The 12,500-nt window shown below is 39.5% G+C and overlaps 2 protein-coding genes across 2 annotated transcripts in view; both read right to left on the bottom strand.

Moving 5' to 3' along the window:
- The window catches only part of LOC121867861 (solute carrier organic anion transporter family member 74D-like), a gene marked incomplete in the record, with an annotated part of 255,675 nt that overhangs the window by 108,832 nt on the left and 134,343 nt on the right, over positions 1-12,500 (bottom strand).
- The window catches only part of LOC121867860 (proline-rich receptor-like protein kinase PERK2), a gene marked incomplete at its 5' end in the record, with an annotated part of 8,997 nt that continues 6,649 nt past the window's right edge, over positions 10,153-12,500 (bottom strand). Inside the window, one exon of the mRNA XM_042367985.1 lies at positions 10,153-10,223. Coding sequence (XP_042223919.1) covers positions 10,153-10,223 — 71 coding nt within the window. The remainder of the gene's footprint in view (positions 10,224-12,500) is intronic.

Here is a 12,500-nt window from a genome sequence, read left to right as displayed (position 1 = left end):
TCTATAAAGATTTATAAATTGTTCGTGTGTGTGTGTGTGTGTGTGTGTGTGTTTTCTAAAAAAATACATTTATAAATTTTGCATCTGAAGAATAAATTAAAGTAAACTGAATTATGACCACAATAAACTGACAATATAAGGCAATAAACAGACAAACAGACAAACACATACCAACAAACAAAAACACAGTCAAACAACAACAGCTAGAAAACCTTAACAAACTTGGCAAATATATAACAAATATCATACACTCCTAATTACCACACAAAATGGCGGCTCAGGAAAACATTATAATTTGGTACGCCCTTTAAAAAAAAATAGCAATAGATAAATAGCAACTGTTAAGAGGTAACTTAAAATGGTCCATCGTGTAATTTTCGTATAATAATGTGCTTGTTAATCTCGACCGGGCGTCTTACCTGAGGCGAGCTTTAAAGGCGTTTGGCTGGTACAATAAATAATATTCGCCTACCCTCACCTCACTCTGAATATCTCAAGGGAATGATTTTTTTTAATGTGTGGTTTAACGAAATCTTGTTTATTCCGCGACCTATTAATATACAATGAAGTAAATATCTAAATAATTTAACGTAAGGCTATACTCGAATATCCAAATAACTTAACATGAGCACCCATATAGTGTAACAAATGAACACCCCAAAGAATCTAAGATGTGAACAGCCGAATAATTTAACATAAGTTTATAACTGAATATTTTTCAATTATATTCGAGTTTGATTTCTTCTATTTTATATCAATTACAGTGAAAAATTACACAAGAAACATATGGAGACGTACACTGTGTAAAGATACAATTCCTCCATCACGATTTGACAATATTAATACAAAAAATATTCTTTAATAAACAATAAAAAATACATTAGCAATAAAATCGACTAAAGAAAGAAAGATTAAAAACAATTCCAAATATTCACCAACATAAAAAAAGAATCATAAGATATAAAATTCTTCAACGTCAGTCACAATCGCTTCTTTGTTGTTTGGTTTTGGTTTTTCAAGATCCACGAAAGTTGAGAAGCACTACAGGCATCTGGCTCAGAAGGCCCGCCTCTATATTTACCAACTGGTCAACAAGCGATATTGTTCTAAAATGCGATATGAATTCTGAGGGAAACTTTGACCATTTAAGGGTGGCAGTGAAACTAACCCTGGACCTGGAACCGACCCTAAATTTCAGGCTTAAATCGCGGGTTTGGTCTGGTTAGGTCTGAGATTGGCTGTTAATAGCTCAATTACACCAAACACACATTATTATATACAGTATAGATATAAAACCAATACTGTGACGACCATCTTTAATTTTCTTTTCAGCCAAATATTACGAAGACAATATTCTTCACGACCAGCGCCATGTTTAGTAATATTAATCATCATAAAACTAAGGTTCCCAAGGATGAAGATGCAACTTTTACAAATTTTCAACATTTATTATGAAGAACTAAGAAAGCTACAGTGAAAACAAGATATATCATTAAAGAATTCTAAAGAAACTTGTACTTTTAACTTTCACAATGAGGTGAGTGAGAACATTCCGGGGTCGACAACTGGCCAAAACTTGACCCTCTCACTCGCCCAGCCCTCTCCACCCTTTCTTCTGTGGCCATGATAAAAAAATGGAGTTTGTCTTTCATATATGGCGGCAACTTTGGATGTGTTGAAGGAAAGGATAAAAAGAGTGGATGGAAATAAACATAATATCGTTTGATGTCTGCAGGACCTCAAAAGCTTCTATTGGCCTGAAAACAAAACTTGGAGTTGTACTTTATGAGTATGATTTGATGTTTACTGTACCTATGTTATCACTCGGTACAGTACAGTACAGTTAGTTAGTTAGGGGTACAGTTAGTTAGTTAGGGGGTACAGTTAGTTAGTTAGGGGTACAGTTAGTTAGTTAGGGGGTACAGTTAGTTAGTTAGGGGTACAGTTAATTAGTTAGGGGTACAGTTAGTTAGTTAGGGGTACAGTTAATTAGTTAGGGGTACAGTTAGTTAGTTAGGGGGTACAGTTAGTTAGTTAGGGGTACAGTTAGTTAGTTAGGGGGTACAGTTAGTTAGTTAGGGGTACAGTTAATTAGTTAGGGGTACAGTTAGTTAGTTAGGGGTACAGTTAATTAGTTAGGGGTACAGTTAGTTAGTTAGGGGGTACAGTTAGTTAGTTAGGGGTACAGTTAGTTAGTTAGGGGGTACAGTTAGTTAGTTAGGGGTACAGTTAATTAGTTAGGGGTACAGTTAGTTAGTTAGGGGTACGGTTAGTTAGTTGAGGTACAGTTGGTTAGTTAGGTCAGTTAGTTGGTTAGAATTCAGTTGGTTAGTTAGGTACAGTTAGTTAGTTAGGGTACAGTTAGTTGGTTAGAGTTAGTGAGTTAGGGTGCAATAGTTAGTTAGGGTACAGTTAGTTAATTAGGATTAAGAAATAAGAGGATCTGTTTATTCAGTTTCGACAATTTATCTTCTTTCCCAGCCCCTAACATCATGGATAGACAAAATATTTCTTAGTTCCTACTCCTCATTAACCCCTAACACACACCTGACGTCAGAATATTCACTTCACCTGGCCACGGTGTCTACTACAAGTTGTGTGAGCAATGATGACACACACCTCTTCATGTCGATTCAATTAAATACTTTGTTTATGTACAATTTAGTGAATAAAATAATCCTTAGAATAAAAATATAAGAAAAACGTTTGACTGATCATAAAAATATCGGAACTCTGATTATTCTCTTATTACAACACACCAATAAGTATTAATTTCATGCAGAAACAAAAAGCGGCTAAACAAACTTTTTGAAATACAAATTTACAGAACACACACACACACTTGTTTCACAGGGATGGGATGTCGTTCAATAATAATAATAATAATAATAATAATAATAATAATAATAATAATAAAAATAATAATAATAATAATAATAATAATAATAATAATAATAACAATAATAATAATAAAAAAAATAATAATAATAATAATAATAATAATAATAATAATAATAATAATAATAATAATAATAATAATAATAATAATAATAAATACTAAACTCGTCCAACCTTAACATAGCGAACACAGTTAAGGTTCCTGGTAGTTTGCTCAGACCACACGTTAGTGAGAGCTGGTGTGAGCTTGACAACAGCGACTGAACTTTTCTAAGTCAGTGGTGAGCGCAGGTGCTTGCGTTTAGTCCCACAATAACTATAGCATAATCATCCTGCTCAAGAGTATTAACTATGTGTGAACAAGCTTCTCTGAAAATCATCCATTGTTGTTACAGTATCCTGGTTACAGACACACGGAGTATATACAATAAACTCATCTTAACACAAACAATACAAATTATATCAAACCTCGTGTTATACATAAAGATAAACATATACACACAAGTAAACTCAACAGAGACCCAAGGCCTAACAAAGGATGGCGATGTTTTTACAGCTTTTTATGAAATAATAAATTCTTGGTCACGTCTGGCAGGTTAGACCACGCACAAAAAATGTGGTTCCAGTCAACCGACCGACCCTATTTAGGCTGTCATCCCTAACTTTTTTATCTACTTAAAAACGTAAAAGAAAAAAAGAGTTGGTTTCTCTTGAACTTTAACCACAAACCAAGAGCCGACAACCTTGGAAAGTTAGGAAGAAGGCCCGCCACCTACACTACCTACACTACTGTTAAGACGCACCAACGTATTACATTCAGTATCTACAAAAATCATATTACCGTATTCCTTTAAGGACGTTAACTTTTTGTGAATAAATTTGAAATATCCACTTTATTTATTATAAAACTTTACTTATATTTTACAAATACTATTAGAGTTTTCGTCTTTTATCTTTTAGGACAAATTACTTTTTTAATAAAATAAAATATTTTAAGATTTAAATCACTTTTTATTAATACAATAAAATAATTATTCGATCTTACCCCTTTAAGTATACACACACACACACACACACACACACATATATATATATATATATATATATATATATATATATATATATATATATATATATATATATATATATATATATATATATATAATCATCGTCGGTGTGAGCTTGAGCACAGCAACAATCAGCTCTATAATAACTCGTGTTTATCAGTCTTATTCTGCCTAGCGTGTCTTAGTGTACCGGCGCGGACACACCACCACCACGGATGTACATATATATTCAGCACATGTGAAGTGATTACTGTAGATGAGTCCAGGAAAACACTTTACGTTTCGCACTAAAACTCGAGAAGAGAAACAACGGTACCTGCCCGGACAGTAGGGGTCAATAATGATAATTTTAACGGCAGGAAATGGTCATGATTCAGCCCTTCAATCAGTGCCAAAATATCGTATCACATTCATCACGGCTCTTAAGTCCGTCATGTCTTGAGCCAAATGTTGAGATGTGCGCAGCCACTTTCCTCTGGCGGCTGTTCAAGGGTGAATGAACGAATGGAGGTCGATATGCCCGCTCTCATGTTCCGGCTTCCGACGAAAAATACTGAGTGTCTATCACATATACACACACACGTGAAGATGACTGTGTCGTGTATCGTAAAATGTGACATTTGTGGGATAACATCTGTAGGCAACCATACGCGCACATCACAAAAGACAATGAAATATGTCTGAAGGTAAATACAAACTACCGCGAGTATAAGAGGTTCACCACGACAATCGTCATTAGCTGATGAGACAGGAAGGGAAGGAACCTGTCTTGAAAAGCTCACAAAAGTAAACTGTTCGGGAACAGAGCCATAAGCTAACACTATTTACAAAAAAGTGTTGTGTCATAAACTCACAACACCTAACAAAACAGGTATGATGTCACAAGCTCTAAACACAAGTATGACAGGGACGGTGTCAAACTCAAAACACGAACATGACAGGTATGGTGTCATGAGCTGACAAGCACAAGAAAATATCAACACAGTACCTGGGAACCTGCAACGCTCTGTAATGATCCTGCAGTGCAGCGGCGCAGCAGCAGCGTGGCCAGCTCTAGCTTCCCGCAGCAGCAGCAGCAGCAGCTTGTGTCTTGAGGGTAGAACACACCTTGGTGGTGGCTGCCAACCCGCACCACACCTCACCCTAGAGCATGTTCACGTCAAAACAGCGGCAGATGTTACTAGACCGTGGCAACGACGATGATGTCACGACGCCCAGCCCAACTACATAAACTTTGGCTCCTCACTAAACTAACTAACGAGCATCACACTTTAGTTTTCATACTGACATCATAACAAGCGGCATTACGAGGATATTTTCTAGTTTCTTTCTAAAATGTTTTATTGGTAAATTCAGATTTAAATATAACTTTCAAATATTCACTAAATATATAACAATTTCACATTCATATAATATTAAATCAAACAGCTGTTGCTGTTATTAAGGCTGAACCGAGTTCATTACGGTAGGGAAAACTAACAGCAAGCAACAATTTCTTAAGCGGGGCACCGAAGGAGCCAAGGAAGACAGCGAGCGGTGCACGTCTTCTCCCACTAGCGGTCACACACACACTGAGGCCGGGGCGAGAATCCTCCGGCAAGCACGCTAGTTCAGGCCACCAGCCTCCCTCGCCTCCCTGTCCATATGTAGGACTTTAACGACGCTTGTGGAGGTTATTGTACCCCGCCCTGTGTCTGGGACGCAGTTAAAGGCTTTAAAATGCCTGCTTAACAATGCACAGGTGGCTGGGTGAGGGGGGTGGAGTGAAGTGATGGGGGTGTGTGGAGCAACAAGCAACTGTGTGAGTGTGACACTGGTGTGTGTGTGTGGCCGCCAACCCCCAGGCTCAGCCACCTGCTCCTCACTCCACCCTCCACATCCATATTTATTTTCCTCCATTTCTTATGCATTACCATAATTGGCCGCTTTATCACACCTCTTTAACATCTTCGAGGAACCCTTCTCATGCTTCATCACTTAGTTCTGGTTACCACATGATTCATCGTGTTTTGATAAGACGAATTTTGGCTGTTGGGAAATCACGGCGTCTCATCATGACATTAATTTTGTTAGCAAGACTCACCAGATGTGATGTATCACATTATACGAACTATTGCATCATCATATTCTTTTCCTCGTGGCATCAAGCTGTTCATTGTGACCTAATCAACCATCGTACATTTTTCTCCAGCTACTCCGGTTTCTTCTTGTAATTTAACAGTGGTCCAGGGGAGGAGGCTCTCGTTGGCCCTCTGGGGAGACGAGTTAGTGATAAATGATCCCAGTGTTCCCGTGTAAATAATTAATATGAAGCTACATAATCTGTCTATTAACTCCCCTCTTCACCCCCAAAACAAAAACACAAATTATTACAACAAATTTATATAGTTTACATAGAGAAGTCAACAAAACACCTCGTGATATTATTAATGACCCGTTACGCTCACCGACGCGGACAGGTCACCATATAAATCAATGTCTTAAGGGCATTGGCTACCAGGATCCGACCTTACTACAATGCTGTGTGCTCAAGACCCTGTGGCAACCTTAAGATGCTGTGTTGTGTCTAAGAGACCGATAACCTTGAGGTGCTGTGGCGACCTTGAAGCAGTGTCTTATAGGCTGTGGCGCGACCTTGCGGATGACGTTGAGTGCTGTGGTGTTAAGTGGGGTATAATGTGGCGACTTGAGATGCTGTGTTGTGAGTTCATGTCATATCAATGTGAGTCAAGTGTCCAGATTAGTAGCGTCAAGTATCATTAATCTAATAGACTTACAATTAGACCATGATGTGTGTGTGTGTGTGTGTGTGTGTGTGTGTGTGTGTGTGTGTGTGTGTGTGTGTGTGTAATACTTTTCTGCTGGTGTTCGTGTGTATGTTCTATATTTGTCAGTTTTCCTTTGTTGCGTTTTGTAAAGAGGATAGTGTGACGTATCCATTCCATCAATTAATAATGGACCCCTTCGAGCCCCATCCCCCAAAAAATACAAAATATTACATATCTACTTTTTTTTTACGTTACTAGAAATAACTTTAAAAAGAAGTTATATTAAAAGATATAATATAAGGCCCCAGAGTAAATGAAGATCGAGAGCATTAAGTAAGATACAGGTTCACTTATCAGCAAATTCCACATGATGATATAATTACCTGTTCTCCTAATCTAGATGTTAAAAGACATGTGTAGAAGACTAGCAGCAACACTACAGGTACACATCAAATTACAGGTGATAATACCCAAAATTATACAGGTACGGATACAATAATTTCCACGAGATATAAAGCTGTACTCTCAACATGGTACAGTAGCAATTTATCAGACTTTGATTTTAGAGGAAGAACACAATTAAAGGTTGAGGTACAGTTAACTACCCACAAGGTGATAATTATAATGTCTTCGTCCATTTAGCGTCGTGGTGGTGGTGACTTCTCCACCCCCACCTGTACCTGTACTTGCCTAACACACACACACCGATTTCCACCCGACACATGCTAGAAATCCGTCGCCTTAGCCTAGACATGAGAAAGTTGATTTTGAAGCAACAAGACAATTACATGAACAAATACAGGTACAGTGATATCCACACGATGACAGTATCCGAACCTAAACACATTACAGAAGGAACAATAGTGCAGGTACAACAATTACCCCCCTGGTTAACAGAAACAGAACCTGCCGCCTCAGCCAAGTTATTACAGTAATCAATCAAAAAGCAACACTATAGACTCAGGTATAGTTAGGTATCTCTTACACCACTTAGCCTCGTTTGCACCACGCGGTACTGTACGGTACATAACTTCACACCACAATGACAGTATTCAAAGAGGACATAATTAACGAGTGATAATGGCGGGTTTGTACGAGAATAATATCGAGTCTCTCTCGTTACCAAATGACTGTGTTCCGGCGTGTCTTGTCAACAAAGAACAGAAGAACAAAAACGAATGACTACCCTGTTATCTGTTTTGTTGATTATTATTAACACTCATTTTGACACAGTATGTATGTCTACGTGTGTTTTTGTTTTCAATCGGATTACCTTAAACTTAAACACCCCAGCTTATTAACCACTTTAACGCTAATTTACCCTAACATAATACTACTTAACCTAACCTAACCAAAACCAACTTAACCTAACAAAAACCAACCTAACCTAACCTAACCAAAACCAACTTAACCTAACAAAAACCAACCCAACCTAACCTAACCTAACCTAAACCAAGCCAACCTAACCTATACCTGCAGGCAAGGTTATGGTGTTCAATCATAGGGGTGTTAAATCTTCATGTGGTCCTCTCAAGGTACCCGAGTTCAGCCTAAGATGCTCACACAGTGTACAGCTCACTTAACACAGTATGAATCAAGTGTACAGTTCACCACGATCCCACATCAATATTTGTACAGTTCATATAAAGACAAATAAATTCATTCAGAAAACCTCTATTGAAAAGCTGACGATATCAACATCTGCCTTACTACACAAACAGCACTATTTAAAACAGTCATTGTACAAAACTAAACATCACAAACACAATAGCAACACAACACTTCAACAAAACCGTTCCTGTACAATACAACACAACTATTACTACACAACACTGTACAAAACATCACAATACAACACGGTATAACACAACCATTATTATACAACCTTGTAATAACATCACGTCCGCCACTGCACAACACAATGAGACACACCATCACAGATACACTCTTTCAAATACCCATCTTTTTCTACACCTTTTTTTCCATTCCAGTCAGAGAGATAAATTTAATTACATAACCTTTAAAAAAATATACATCAGTATTTTCTATTCCTGTATTTCAAAATGTTATTGACACGTTAAATTGCTTGATTCTAACACCTAGTTTCACTGATAATTTCTCCAATGGCAATTATATTCATCTATAACTACAATGTCATATATGTTGGCTCCACACAATGAATATTATTATACCTAACGATTTTGTGCAATTAAAAATACATCATTATACAGTTAGCTTATATGTTACTGCCATGTTATACCATCCTTGATACTAATACCTGGATATAACATTAAACTATAAATATTTAGTACCGATACCTGATAATTTTCTTTCAACCTGTACTGTCATAGTCTTCGGCCATTTTGTCATGTAATTTTGCCTAACCATTAACCAAAATGTAAACAAAATATAACCAAATTATTTACCCCTTGACTATGATGCATATGTAGAAAAAAAAAATTCAGTCATAAATTTTGGTTCTTGAAAATTAATTCTCACATCTAAATATATATTACTTACCACATTACTGCAGTCTTATCTGTATGTTTTGTGCGTTTGAGGTGTGAATAAGTACGTGTTATCACCAGCTTCCACATACCTGACCCAGGCCAACCCATGATATGAACTGGGCAATTATTGTTTTTTCTCTCACTCTAATTACTGATCAACACGAGAAGCTCCACACGCTGCTGGTCAACACTGTGGTGTGTCTCAGGCGTTTGGTTTACTGTGTGTACAGGTCAGGTGGGTGTATGGTGTATGTTTTGCAAGTATATGATGACGTATGTATGTATTGTATATGCGTGCATATTTTGAGTTCATACACACACACACACAAACACACACGAAACCACAACAGCTAGTATCAAACAAACATGTGTTTAAAAACAGCCAATTGACACTAATTGGCACCTGTGTCTCCTGCACACTTGTCAAGTCTTTATGTGAAAAAATAAAATAAAAAATAAATTCATAAAAATAAATAAATAAATAAATAAATAAATAAATAATAAATAAATATATATATATATATATATATATATATATATATATATATATATATATATATATATATATATATATATATATATATATACTGTACTGTATATATATTACCCTGTGAGACGAGGGTCATTGAGTGCTTTACTACGTTCATTTAATTAATTTTACTTTAATTTGTTAACTTATTATCGAGTCAGCTCAGTGGTCTAGTGAGCTGATTGTAAACGGTGTCTCTGCGTTCTAACTCAACATTGATGAACCGGTGTACTACAGTGACAGTCACACGATTAAGGGAACTATAGAAATACCTCATGACACCTGAAAAAATAACCCGCGAGAACGAATTTGCTAAGGCTCGTACACATCCGGGGAGTGTTTACCGAGTCCTAGAAATTCGGCAGAGGCTCCGGTCCCCATCAAGACCTCGGCGAGTCATAACCGGTACGATTCGGTTGCAACAAGAGCAAGGTCTGGCGTTCGCGGTAGCCTGTAACGCTCACACGTTACACTTAGACAACCGCTTATAAACAGTGTCTAGATTTTTCTTTACGGTAACTGTAATTAATTTGTTCTTAAATCCGGTATCTTAGGCTGATTATAATCTCTCCTCTCAATCAATGGAGTTTCCAAGACTAAAGTTTCTATTAGTGCCATCAAAAGTGACCGCCAGATGGTGTGGGTACATTAGGGTGAAGGAGGATACAGCCAGATGGTGTGGGTAAAAGGACAGATGTGTGGGTACATTAGGTGGAAGGAGGGTACAGCCAGATGGTGTGGGTACATTAGGGGTGAAGGAGGGTACAGCCAGATGGTGTGGGTATTAGGGTGAAGGAGGATACAGCCAGATGGTGTGGGTACATTAGGTGAAGGAGGGTACAGCCAGATGGTGTGGGTACATTAGGGTGAAGGAGGGTAGCCAGATGGGTATTAGGGTGAAGGAGGTACAGCCAGATGGTGTGGGTACATAGAAGGATCAAGATGGTGGTACAGGGTGAAGGAGGTACAGCCAGATGGGGGTACATTAGGTGAAGAGGTCAGAGGGGTACATTAGGGTGAAGGAGGATACAGCCAGATGGTGTGGGTACATTAGGGTGAAGGAGGAACAGCCAGATGGTGTGGGTACATTAGGGGTGAAGGAGGGCACAGATGGTGTGGGTACATTAGGGTGAAGGAGGATACAGCCAGATGGTGGGGTACATTAGGTGACGAGGATACAGCGAGATGGTGGGCATTAGGGTGAAGGAGGGTACAGCCAGATGGTGTGGGTACATTAGGGTGAAGGAGGGTACAGCCAGATGGTGTGTACATTAGGGTGAAGGAGGGTACAGCCAGATGGTGTGGGTACATTAGGGTGAAGGAGGGTACAGCCAGATGGTGTGGGTACATTAGGGTGAAGGAGGGTACAGCCAGATGGTGTGGGTACATTAGGGTGAAGGAGGGTACAGCCAGATGGTGTGGCTACATAGGGTGAAGGAGGATACAGCCAGATGGTGGGTACATTAGGGTGAAGGAGGGTACAGCCAGATGGTGTGTGGGTACATTAGGGTGAAGGAGGATACAGCCAGATGGTGTGGCTACATTAGGGTGAAGGAGGATACAGCCAGATGGTGTGGGTACATTAGGGTGAAGGAACACAGATGTGTGGCATTAGGGTGAAGGAGGATACAGCCAGATGGTGTGGGTACATTAGGGTGAAGGAGGGTACAGCCAGATGGTGTGGGTACATTAGGGTGAAGGAGGATACAGCCAGATGGTGTGGGTACATGGGGTGAAGGAGGTACAGCCAGATGGTGTGGGTACATTAGGGTGAAGGAGGGTACACAGCAGATGGTGGGTACATTAGGGGTGAAGGAGGGTACAGCCAGATGGTGTGGTATTAGGGTGAAGGAGGATAGCCAGATGGTGTGGGTACATTAGGGGTGAAGGAGGATACAGCCAGATGGTGTGGGTACATTAGGGTGAAGGAGGTACAGCCAGATGGTGGGGTACATTAGGGTGAAGGAGGGTACAGCCAGATGGTGTGGGTACTTAGGGTGAAGGAGGATACAGCCAGATGTGTGGCATTAGGGTGAAGGAGGATACAGCCAGATGGTGTGGGTACATTAGGGTGAAGGGGAGGATGGCAGATGGTGGGTACATTAGGGTGAAGGAGGGTACAGCAGATGGTGTGGGTACATTAGGGTGGGAGGATACAGCCAGATGGTGTGTACATTAGGTGAAGGAGACAGCCAGATGGTGTGGCTACATTAGGGTGAAGGAGGATACAGCCAGATGGTGTGTGGGGTACATTAGGGGTGACAGGATACAGCCAGATGGTGTGGTACATTAGAGATGAAGGAGATGACCCAGATGGTGTGGCTACATTGGGTGAGAAATGGATGACGAGATGTTGGTAGAATGGGGAGGAGGTACAGCCAGATGTGTGGGTACATTAGAGTTGGAGGTACAGCCAGATGGTGTGGGTACATTAGGTGAAGGAGGATGCAGCCAGATGGTGTGGGTACATTAGGGTGAAGGAGGATACAGCCAGATGGTGTGGCTACATTGGGGTGAAGGAGGGTACAGCCAGATGGTGTGGCTACATTAGGGTGAAGGAGGACAGCCAGATGGTGTGGGTACATTAGATGTGGGCAAAACAAAAGGAGGATACAAGATGGTGTGGATTGGGGTGAAGGAGGTACAGCCAGATGGTGTGGCTACATAGGGTGAAGGAGGATGCAGCCAGATGTAGATTGAAGGAGGATGCAGCCAGATGGTGTGGATA

The sequence above is a fragment of the Homarus americanus genome, unplaced genomic scaffold, assembly GCF_018991925.1.
Source record: "Homarus americanus isolate GMGI-L3 unplaced genomic scaffold, GMGI_Hamer_2.0 scaffold37032, whole genome shotgun sequence".
NCBI lineage: Eukaryota > Metazoa > Arthropoda > Malacostraca > Decapoda > Nephropidae > Homarus > Homarus americanus.
Note: the sequence above shows the minus strand (reverse complement) of the source record. Positions and strands in the feature narration are given on the sequence as shown.